This window comes from Delphinus delphis, chromosome 15 (genome assembly GCF_949987515.2).
Source record: "Delphinus delphis chromosome 15, mDelDel1.2, whole genome shotgun sequence".
Lineage (NCBI taxonomy): Eukaryota > Metazoa > Chordata > Mammalia > Artiodactyla > Delphinidae > Delphinus > Delphinus delphis.
In genome coordinates this window covers 72,111,560-72,123,752 of record NC_082697.1, presented here as the reverse complement: position 1 = coordinate 72,123,752, position 12,193 = coordinate 72,111,560, and the positions used below count along the sequence as shown (strand labels likewise).

General features: G+C 43.5%; 1 protein-coding gene across 1 annotated transcript; it reads left to right on the top strand.

The window, feature by feature from the left end:
• The first annotated feature begins 5,221 nt into the window (after positions 1–5,221).
• On the top strand, positions 5,222–7,475 carry SEPHS2 (selenophosphate synthetase 2). Its single transcript, XM_060032076.1, has one exon. The coding sequence runs from the start codon at positions 5,375–5,377 to the stop codon at positions 6,728–6,730; it is 1,356 nt and encodes a 451-aa protein (XP_059888059.1). The 5' UTR covers positions 5,222–5,374; the 3' UTR covers positions 6,731–7,475.
• The last annotated feature ends 4,718 nt before the right edge of the window (positions 7,476–12,193 follow it).

Sequence of the window (12,193 nt, the reverse complement as noted above, 5' to 3'; positions counted from 1 at the left end):
AAACACTCTTTCCCAAATATCTGCATCCTTATTCCTCTCTTCAGTCAGGCCTTTATTTCAAAGTCACCTTCTCAGTGAGGCCTTCCCTGACCACAATCATACAATACACACTCACATACAAGAATTCTTACCTCCTTCTCTCCAGACTTTATTTTTTCTCCTTAATATCTATCCCTAACCAACAAAGGATGGCTCTTATCTAGTGTTATCCCTCTCTTCATTAACATGTCAGCTCCATGAGGACAGGGATTGCTGTCTGTTGTATCCACTGATATAGCTCCAATATCCAGTGCAGTGGCTAGCACAAAGGAGGTCTTCTATACATATTTGTGAATGAACCCAGGGAGAGTCTCCAGCATCTATTTCATGCCAGATATTTTTCAGCCATTATTTTATTTCTTACTAGAAATAAATGGGATGATCCCATTTTTGTTTAAAAAAAAAAAAGGTCTATATAATGCACAGAGCACACACTATGTCACCCCGTACAGCCTGGAGGGAATGGCTGGGCGCCCCCTGGGGCCCATTGTGAGGTGGTGGCCTTCTATAGAGCATGGGAAGAAAAATGTCTAAACTTAGTTCTGCTCCACTAAGGTTCAATAGCAATTCTCTCCGGGAGGAGGGATTTCAAGTGATTTTAACTTTTTTCCTTTTTACTAAGTTGCATTTTGTGATTTTTCTACAATGACAAGACAGTGATTTTGTAACAAGAAAAAATTTTAATGGAGAGTGTACTGAGCCTACTGAAGTATTTTCAGTGTACTGAAAATGCACTGAATGTATATTTTCAGGAATTCCCTGGTGGTCCAGTTGTTAGGACTCCGTGCTTCCACTGCAGGGGGCGCAGGTTCTTTCCCTGGTCGGGGAACTAAGATCCCACATGCCTCGAGGTGCGGGGCAGGCCCCCTCCCCAAAAAAGTGTACTGAACCCTAAAGTGTAGTGTCATAATTCTGAATGATTATCATAATGGAAAAAAGCCCCAAGGCTCTTATTGTATGTGAAAATCAAATGGGGGTGGGTGAGGGGTGAGATAGGAGTAGGGGATTAAGAGGTACAAACTACTATGTATAAAATAAGTAAGCTACAGGATGTATTGTACAGCACGGGGAATACAGCCAATATTTTATAATAACGTTATTTTTTAAAATATTTATTTATTTTGGCTGCACCGGGTCTTAGTTGTGGCACACTGGATATTTGTAGTGGCGTGCAGGATCTTTAGTTGCGGCATGTGGACTCTTAGTTGCGGCATGCATGAAGGATCTAGTTCATCGACCAGGGATTGAACCTGGGGCCCCTGCATTGAGAGCACCGAGTCTTAGCCACTGCACCACCAAGGAAGTCCATAAAATAACTTTAAATGGAGTAAATCTATGAAAGTTTTGAATCACAATGCTGTACACTTGAAACTAATATATTGTAAATCAACTATACCTCAGATTCTCTTATTCTTTAAAACCCCTCTTTCTTCTCCTTTGCCTGCTCTCCCAAACCCACCTCCAGGTTTTTATCTTTGCAGTCTTTGACCCAAATGATAAATGTGGTTCAATGAATCTCTCAGTGAAAAAATAAGTAAAAGATAAAAAGGATGCTTTCGAAAGCTCATGATGCGGTCACAAGGATCCACCCGGGTGGATGGCCTGCACAAAGGCACGTCAACCTGTCGTTCTGGCCCAGTAGGTTGGTCACTGGCCAAGGCAAATTCATGACTTTTTTTGCACTGGTCCGGGTGAACATTGCTCCCAGGTAGAAGTGACAGGGAGGGATATGGATGCAAATCTTCCCCCAAAAGAGTCCTGCTTCCTTGAGGGGCGTGGTAAGGGTTGTTAGTATTATCAAGGGGACCCCCGGAATGAGGGGTAGAGCACCAGCCTTCCGGTCAGACAGACTTGGGTTTACAATTCTCACTAGGTTGATTCCCAGCTGGTGACTCTGTGCAAGACTCCTCACCTATCAGGGACCTCAGTTTCTGCATCTGTAAAATGGAGTTAAGAAAGCCAATTTCCTGGGGCTGCTCTGAGGAGGAAATGAGGAGATAAATAAATGCAAAATGCTCAGCACCATCGTATGGCTCATTATATGTGCTCAGCAAACTGTATTGTATAAAATGATGTATTCATTCAACAAATGTTATTGCCATGTAAAGTGCTAGGGTGGACGAAACAGAGCAGCCCCTGCTCTGTGGAGCTTACAGACTAGTGGAACAGATAGTCATGGTGTAATCACATGAATAAAGAATTACAATTGCACTAAATACTGAGAAGGAAAAGTCCAAAGAACTAAGAGAGCATATAACCAGGGGCACCTGATCTAGCCACTTTTTAACCCGGAAGAGGTGACTACAGATGAAATAGAATGCTTTTGTTTTTCCCTTAATGATAAGAGAATCCTTCACATGTACAATATGCTGAACGTTTTGCAAAGAACTTTTCGTGGATGAGATTTTCATATGATCCAAAGCAGAGATGATGACCCTCATTTTACAGAAGTGGAAACTAGGGTGTAGAGAGGTTATATAACTTCCTTAAGGCCAGACAGCTCATTGATAGCACACCCAGAGATCAGACAAAACCCAGAAGTCCTTTGCTTCCACATCTATTGCTTTTACAGTATATCATTTTTTTAAAATTCTGAAATACAGCATACTTCCTTCTTTTTAAAATGTTGAAATATAGTTTACTTACAAAAAGCATGGGGAAATATATGTGTATGGTTTAAGGAGTACCTATGTAACTACCACCCAGCCCAAGGAACAGAATTTAACATAGCTCAGAAGTCCCCTTATATACACTTCCCCAGAAGTAACTCCTATGCTAAATTTTGTTAATCATTCATTCTCTTACCTTTTAAAAGAGTTTTTATCATTTATGCATCTCAGCGATATATTATTGCTTATTTATAAATGGCATCTTAGTTTATGTTTCCTATAGCTCGCTTCTTACTGCCAACATTTTGTTTTTGAGATTATTCATGTTGATGATGCCTATATCTCATTTTTACAAATAAATAATATTCCATTGTGTGATTATTTGTGCACTCCCCTGCTAACAGACATTTGGATCATTTCCAGTGTTTTACCATTATAGCTCTTCTTTTTCCTTTGGGAGATAAATGAATTTGTTTTTATAAAAAACTTTTGAAGATGTTATAAGTTTTGTGAATTTAAAGTCCAGTCCCTACACCCACATTATCAGTACTGTATGATAGTAGGTTCTATCATTTATTTTGAGCTTACCATCAGCCAGGAACTGTGTTAGGAGATTTACACACATTTAAAAAATTTAATTCTCTTAACATTCTTATTTGATATGTATCATTATCTTCAGGTGAAAGGACTATTTTTTTTAGGCAATGAAACTGAGGTCCCTAGAGGTTAGACAATTAGCCTAAGGTCATTAGGAGAGCCAAGATTGCAACTCGGTCTAATTCTAACGTTCTGGTTCCTTCCAATTCACTCCAGGACTTAATACCGTATTGTGCAGTAATAAAAACCAAATGTAATGATGAACTATACTATCTATAATTATCTACTCTATTTTTTATATTTGTGATTGTGGTAAAACACACATAACATAAAATTTACCATCTTAACCACTTTTAAGTGTACAGTTCAGTAGTGTTAAGTACATTTACATTGTCGTGCAAACATCTCCAGAGCTCTTACAGCCATTCTTGAACATATCATCTGGGGCACACGTGCAGGAGTTTTCTCCAGGACATGTCCTATGGGTGGAATTCCATGGGTTTGCATGTGCCCAACTTTATCAGTTAAGGCCAAACTTTTTTCCAAAACGTTTGCACCAATTTATGCTCCCATAGGCAGTTACTTATTTTTCAAGTATGCATTACATTCAAATGTTTAAAAAAATTATTTTGAGTTCCAATGTTAAAAGAACAAAAAGACAATACAATGAAAAAATCTCCTGTCCCCTAACCACCTCATTCTCTCCCCAGAGGCAATCAAAATTACTTATTACTTATAGAATTATTAGTATAAGGTCTTTATGAGAATTAAATTAGTTAATATATGTAAAGTATTTAGAATCCTGCCTATTAGAACTGTAACTACTATCAGGATAATCACATCGATGTTTTCTCATTCTTTTTTTTTTTTTTTGCGGTACGCGGGCCTCTCACTGTCGTGGCCTCTCCCGTTGCGGAGCACAGGCTCCGGACTTGCAGGCTCAGCGGCCGTGGCTCATGGGCCCAGCCGCTCCGCGGCATGTGGGATCTTCCCAGACCGGGGCACGAACCTGTGTCCCCTGCATCGGCAGGCGGACTCTCAACCACTGCGCCACCAGGGAAGCCCTCATTCTTTTTTACAGTTGCCTGATAGTCTATTATATAAATGTATCACTATTTTAATCATAATTGATAAACATTTAAGTTGTTCCTGTATGTTTATAGCACAGCAGTAAATAACTATTATTTCCCACTCACATAGGTGAGTACATCTAAAGGATAAAGTTCTGGAACTGGAACTGCTGGGTCAAAGGTATTTAACACAGTTATAATTTTAATGGATATTGGCAAACTGCCCTTCATGAATACATCACAGATTCTCATATATATTAACTTAAAGAGGTAGAAACTTTGGAATAGAATAGACCTAGGTAAGCTACTTTGTTGTTCAGATGAGTCAGCTGATGCACGGGAGAGGGAAAATGACTGGCACAGGCAGTTAGTAGTGGAAACAGCACCAGAACCCATGCAGATGTCTGGACTTGGAGTCTTAAATGCTTTAAAGTCCATGTTAACATTTCATTATTTTGATGCTGCGGCTTGCTTATATAATGGTAGTAACTTAATAATTAATTTCTCACTATTCTTTCCGGTTTTTCCCTGGGCTATTTTCCTACCCTGGATTGATCATGCGCGCTATCTTGGACAATTCTGACCGGCTTGAGGTTTGCCAAGTGACCCATCTGCCCTCGTCTTAGAAAATGCTGGATTTGGTAAACTGCCTCTAGGGAAACAGAGCTCCGCCAGCCACTCCCAAGAGATCATTTAAATTACATCAAGGGAAATGAACCAAGGTATTTGTTCTGTAATCTCTCCGAGGTCAATTTCCCAAGCTGGTGGTTGATTAGTTAGTAATACATCTTTTAGACCAAAGGAAGCCCGCCTCTCGAGGGCAAAGTGATCATTGGCTGGTATGGCTGTCAATCACAAGGGGTATAAATAAGGGATGCCGGCGACTCCTCCCCCCGGACGGCCAGGAGCGCGTGGGGTGGCGGCAGTCAGGCTGCGCGAGTCGTGCCGGGGAGGCGCTGTGCGGTAATATCTGACTGTTACTCCTTAATAACTGGAGTGGAAAGTAAAAAGGACCTCTGCTCCTCACTCCTCTTTTCCCCTCCCTGCCGGGCAGGCGTGATGGCGGAAGCCGCGGCGACGGGCGCCGGCGGAGAGGCGATGGCGGCGGTGGCGGCGGGGGAAGGCTCCTCGGGCCCGACAGGCTTGCCTCTAGGCCGGGGCTTCTCGAGCTACCGGCCCTTCGAGCCCCAGGCGTTGGGCCTCAGCCCGAGCTGGCGGCTGACCGGCTTCTCCGGCATGAAGGGCTGAGGCTGCAAGGTCCCGCAGGAGACGCTGCTCAAACTCCTGGCGGGACTGACGCGGCCAGAGGTGCGGCCTCCGCTGGGCCGGGGCCTGGTCGGAGGCCGTGAAGAGACGGCCCAGGAAGCCGGCCTGCCGGTTAGGGCGGAACCCAGCCCAACCTTACCAACCCTCGGCATTGGGATGGACTCGTGCGTCATACCCCTGAGGCACGGGGGCCTGTCCCTGGTGCAGACTACCGACTTCTTTTACCCCTTGGTGGAAGATCCCTACATGATGGGGCGCATAGCTTGTGCCAACGTGCTGAGTGATCTCTACGCCATGGGCATTACTGAATGTGACAACATGTTGATGCTACTCAGCGTCAGCCAGAGTATGACTGAGGAGGAACGAGAAAAGATAACACCACTCATGGTCAAAGGCTTTCGGGATGCTGCAGAGGAAGGAGGAACTGCAGTGACTGGTGGGCAAACGGTGGTAAACCCTTGGATTATCGTCGGTGGAGTTGCCACTGTGGTGTGTCAACCAAATGAATTCATAATGCCTGACAGTGCTGTTGTTGGGGATGTGCTTGTGTTAACCAAACCCTTAGGAACCCAAGTTGCTGTCAATGCCCACCAATGGCTGGATAATCCTGAAAGATGGAATAAAATAAAGATGGTGGTCTCCAGAGAAGAGGTAGAGCTGGCCTATCAGGAAGCCATGTTCAACATGGCTACCCTAAATAGAATTGCTGCTGGATTAATGCACACGTTTAATGCCCATGCAGCCACAGATATCACAGGCTTTGGCATTCTGGGTCACTCTCAGAACCTTGCAAAACAGCAAAGAAATGAGGTGTCCTTTGTCATTCATAATCTGCCAATCATTGCCAAGATGGCTGCCATCAGCAAGGCCAGTGGGCGCTTTGGGCTCCTTCAAGGAACCTCAGCAGAAACTTCTGGGGGGTTACTGATTTGTCTGCCAAGAGAACAGGCAGCTCGCTTTTGTTCGGAAATCAAATCTTCAAAGTATGGAGAGGGCCACCAAGCCTGGATCGTCGGCATCGTGGAAAAGGGAAACCGGACAGCCCGGATCATTGACAAGCCTCGAGTTATCGAGGTCCTGCCTCGAGGAGCCTCTGCTACCGCTCTTGCTCCTGAGAATTCCAGTACCTCCTCTGAGCCTAGCTTGTGAGATGGAATAGGGGAAGTTGTTTGGACTGTAGAGCCTTTGTACAGAATCATGGACAATTCTCAAGAGTTGATTTTAGGAAATTTCCAAAGAAGGCTGCCTGCGTAATAGTTCCAGCTGCCCTTTGTAGGTGATTTGAATCAGCCCATCAAAAGCTGCACATTCCAAGGCCAGAAGTAACATTTTGGACTTTCGGGGGGTAGGTTTGCTAATCTCTCGAGTGGAAAAAGAGCAGAAAACCCTCTGTTTCCTCTTTCCAAGAGCAAGATGAGGCTACTCAGGTTTGAGAGATTTTTCTCAGCACAGGGTTCATTGATTTCTGCCCAGGGAGTGAGATTATTTAAAATTACATAGACACCAAAAATAAGTTGCAAAAAGAAAAACATTTAGATCAGAAGCAAATAAGTTTGGACCAGTACTGTTGATAAATCTAAATTGTTAAGGGAGATTAAAATGCAATGTCAAATTCTTATTAGATTACTCTGAAATACTGGCTCTTTCCTACTCTGGACAAGAATTGAGCAGCTTGTCCAATGACTGGGAAAGGAGGACCTCCAACCACCTTACTTGGTCTCTGTTAATGACGTCTCTCCCTCTAAACCCCTTTAAGGACTGGGAGAGGCAGAGCAAGCCCCAGAGCCCAGGCCTTGGTGGACATTAAGATGTTAAATTCTTGTGTTGAAAATTCCTGGTGATTTAATCAATAAAGTGATTTCTAATGAAATAAAGAGGATTTTGTTGAAAAATTCTTCTGGCTAATGTTTGTATGCTTGGAATTCTGATTCTTTAACAGTCTTATACATTTAGCGTTGACAGTAAAGGACTCGAGAACAGGCATAAATCCCAAGGACTAGAGGGTGGGAGAGGAAATAGGTAAAGAAAGGTGTCAACAAATCTTGGAACATGGCAAGTGGGTGGAAGAGGGGTAACTGACTTAGAAGAACAGAGGAAGGCGAAGTATAAATGCCTTCAGAGTTGGGGAACACTAACAGGAAGCAAGGAAGTACGCTCCGAATGTACTAAGGAAGGTGGGGTCAAAGGGTGGGGATGAGAACGGAGATACTGGTTAAAAATTTATGCACAGGGCAATTAGATCTTTGCAGTTCTCAATCTTCTCCCCTGTGTCATACAACCAGGTGACTGCCTCTCACCTGTGTAGATAAATGGAGGTTTGTTTTCTGGAAAATGTGAATTTAAAAAATATTGTAAAGTCAGGGGCACCAGGCAGAGCAGAGGACAGGGAGCCTCACCAAAAACAAGAATAAAGACAAAAATGAGATTGTCCAGCCCCCTCCCTCAGCTTAGCTATTAGAAACACTCTCCAGGAAGCTTATACCGCCCCTGCCTGGCGCAGGTGGAATAGACTCCTCTGGAGAATATAAACCTGCCCAGAAAAAAGACCTATAAATACAAACATTTAGGGAGTCCCTGGTGAAAATCCCTGTACTGGGAAGCCTCCCAGTTGAAAAGCTTCACTCAAGCACATTCTTTTTAATGCCTCATTCTCAAATATGAGCAGGCAAGGATCACCAGATATTTGAGGCAAGCCTCCAACTTGAAAGAAGTCAAAGCAAACAAACAAACTCAAGAAGGAGACAATACAGGGAGCAAAAGAAAAAAAAGAGCAGAAATAAAAGAAGATAAAGTATCCATTAAAAGATAATAAGAGAGCAAAGCACTTAGAATATAAAAATATAGCTACAATCTTAAAGTTCAGTAGAAGATTTAGACGGTAAAGTTGACATCAGAAAGGAGACAAACAAAGAGATGCACGATAGAAGGAAAAAAAAGTAGGAAAATCAGAGATGAGCCAGGAGGTTCAACGTCTAAGAGTCCCAGAAAGAGGTAATAAAGCAGATGGAAGAAAGAAAACGATCAAAAAATAATACAAGAAAGTTTTCTAAAGTTTAAAATTGCAACTGTCACATGCCTTTTGAATTCCCAGCATTGTGAGTGGAAAAAGGCCTACACTCATTTTACTGTTAAATTTTAAAATGCCAGGGATAAAGAGGCCCTAATAATAACAATAGCAAATTCTTACCTGGTACATACTCTTTGCCAGGCACTGTTCTAAGTGCTTTTATATGTATTAACTCCTGTAAACTTCCAACCACCCCATTTCGCAAATGAGGAAGCTGAGGTGCAGGGAGATTGAGAAATTTGTCCAAGGTTGCCCTGGCAGTCTCCTAAACAGCCTGGTTCCAAAGTCCATGCTTCTAATCATTGTGCTCTCCTAAATCTTCTGGGGGGAGGGGAAGATCACAAACAAAGGTTTGGTATCAGACTTCTCAGCAGTGAATTGGAAGCTAAAAGACAAAAAAGCAATGCTTTCAAAATTTTGAGGGTAAATGATCTCTGTGTAATTCTATATTTAGCTACGTTTTTCAAACAAATAGTATAAGGATATTTTTTAGACATGGAAGGTTTCAAAGTGGTTTCATCCCATTCACTCTTTCTCAAGAAACTACTGGAAGATGTGCTCCAGAAAAACAAGGGAGCAAACGGAGAAAGAGAAAAACATGGGGTCCGGGAAACCCAACCCAGCAGAGGTGGAAGGTGAAGGGAGCTCTCAAGGTAATAGCGGTCCAGCAGGCATAGAGAAGAACCAGCCCATGCTGGAGCAGAAGCCTGGAAGGCTTCCAGGAAAAGGAAAATGGAACTGATAGAGGATTGGTATGTTTAATTGTGTGATAAATTGTATTGGAAGGTTATCAGAAGATGTAAATAGAATTAGTGACAATTACCAATTATGTAGAAAATTAGCCAAAAAAAAGAATGAGGCAGTTATCAACTCCAGCCAAAAAGAAAACCTTGAAAAATAAACAAAATGTAATCTAACAACAACAACAAATAAATAATAAATAGATAAATTCAATCGGGTTTTCTCCTGCTCAGAGCTCAAAGCTCTCAAATAGCTTTCCACAAAATCCCTGCTTCATCTTGTGACCCTTCATCTCACAGCACTCTCCCTACCTCTCTCACTAAACTCTAGCCCATTAGCCTTTCCATGGTGCTTCAAACAAATCAAGATCCTTTGTTCTCCGCCTGGAACCTCACCTCTTTGCAGCTGGCTCACTCTTAGTCCTAATTCAGCTCAAATAAAACCTCTTCATAAAAGCCCTCTCTGACCTCACCCAACACCCAGCTACTCTCCCAACTCATCACTGTATTTATTGGCTTCATAGCTTTTATCCTAATCTGTAATTATCTTGAAAATTTCTTAGTTTACTTTATAATTGTCCCTTTCTGCTTGTATGTAAGCTCCAGGATGGCAGAGGACGTTCTGTATCCCAGCACTGGAACAGTGTCTGGCCCCCAGTTAGTGTTCAGAATAGTCTGGCCCACAGTTAGTGTTCGGAATATACTGAATCAATGATTGAGTGAGGTATACACTGGGGACCCCAGCACCCTCTGTTTTCACACTTTCCTTGCTCTTGGTGTCTCCTAGTGGTGGAAGTTGGTACCACCAATCTCTTAAGACAAGGCTTTGGAGAAGAAATTTGGGCCTTGGTTCTGCTTATCAATTTACACAGCTCTCTAACTGGTTTATTTTCTTGCTTGGGGTGGGCAGTAGAAAAGGGCAGGAAAATGACTGGATGCTTCCCTGGCCTGGGTCCTCTTAGTTAACCTAGAAAGGGTTAGGGGTTGGAAGCAAGGTAGGCACCCAACTATTCCTTGGGGAGGGGCTGGGCAGCAAAATGGAGGTAGCAGGTAGTGGAGGTGACAGGCCTCGGGTGGAAATCAGAACAGAATCACAGGTATAAACAGAGGTAAGAAAGGTGATGGAGGAAAAGAAAGAGGAAGAAAAGGAAAAGGGAGCCAAAGGAAGAAAAGAAAAAGGAGAGGAAATTGAAGGTAGAGAAAGAGAGAGAGGAAGATGAAAAGAAAGGACAGAAGGGCAGAAGGAAAGGCAGTGGCAAGGTGACCTCAGCAGATACCCAAGCACATGTGAGCTGCCTCCTTTACTCCTTTGTGGGGAGACGTCTTTCAGTTGCTGAAGAGCACTGGGGAGTGCTGGTGAGCTTCAGCCTTCGCCTTTCTGGGTGATGTCAGACAAGTCTCCTGACCTCTCTGGGTCTCAGTTTCCTCATCTGTAAAATAGGTGCAGCCATACCCACCTATGGCAGGCGAGTTATGGAGAGGATCCCATGAGACCTGCTCCTCTGAATTAATATTTATTAGATCGACTCAAGTACCAGGTCCCGGGGAAACAAAAGCCGGACACTGCTTTTGTTCTCCAGGAGACCCGGTCTAGGGGGAGATCTAGAACAGGAACACCAAACAGCCCCAAATTAAGGCAAGAAGTGGTAAGCGCCACGAGAGTGAGAGTGGATGAAGTGCTTTATAAAACCAAATTATGTCCTGGGAATTCCCTGGCGGTCCAGTGGTTAGGACTCTGTGCTTTCACTGACGAGGGCGTGGGTTCAATCCCTGGTCGGGAACTAATGTGGCCAAAAATAAATAAATAATAAAATAAAATAAAACCAAATTATGTCCTTTTGGAGGAAGTTTAGGAAGGCTTCCCAGAGGAGGTGGCTTTGAAGCAGGGCTCTACAGGATGGGTGGAATTTGGATTTGGCTACACAGAGAAGGGGGATGGGCATTGCAGATGGAGGGAGCTATGTGAGCAAAGGCAGGGAGAGTGGGGAACACCTGCTCAGCATGTGTGTAGGGGGATACAGCTGGGTAAGTAGGTTGGGGAAGGACTTCTAAGGGTGTTGGGGACTCCCTGGCCTGACTGAGCTAGGCTAGAGGTTCCTAAAAGCCTCTGTCATGACTCCTCCTGAAAAATTTAAGAAGAAATATTTTTTCTTTTTTTTTTTTCAAGAAGAAATATTTTTAATTATAGCAGCACCCTTTCTCCTGTCCCCCAGTTCAAAACCAACAAGGCCTATGGATCTACCTCGAATAAGAACAGCACTGCAGTAGATTCTCGGGATCCAGCCATGAACAAAATACATATTGTCCTGGTCCTCCTAGCACACTTGTGGAGGGTCCTTGGAGGCCACCTAGGCCAGACCCCCATTATATAGAGAAATTGAGGCTCAGAGAAGAGAAACAATCTTCCCAAGAGCATTGGTAGATAGGTTCCCAATCACCTGACTCCTAGTTTCCCATCACACTCTGCTGTCTCTGGGACCTCCGACTGGCTTAGGTTCCCCCACCCTGATACCACCTACCCAGCTTATGGGCTTCTGTTATTTTGTTCTCCAGCTGCTGTTGACACTTCTACTCCAGGGTTTCCCAAAGAGCCTTACTGGAAACAGCTGCATCTGTTTGGCTGTAGTGGGGAAGGTGGCCAAACTCTTGAGTACCAGAAGGGCATATGTGTGCATTGACACATTTGCCTGTTCCAGCCCGTCCACCCTGTCATTAAACATTTATTAGCCTGCACTGGGGAAACACCTTTGGTTTGAAAAGACTAGGGCACCTAGTCTCTGGGGGGATAGGCTTCTAAAGGGCTAA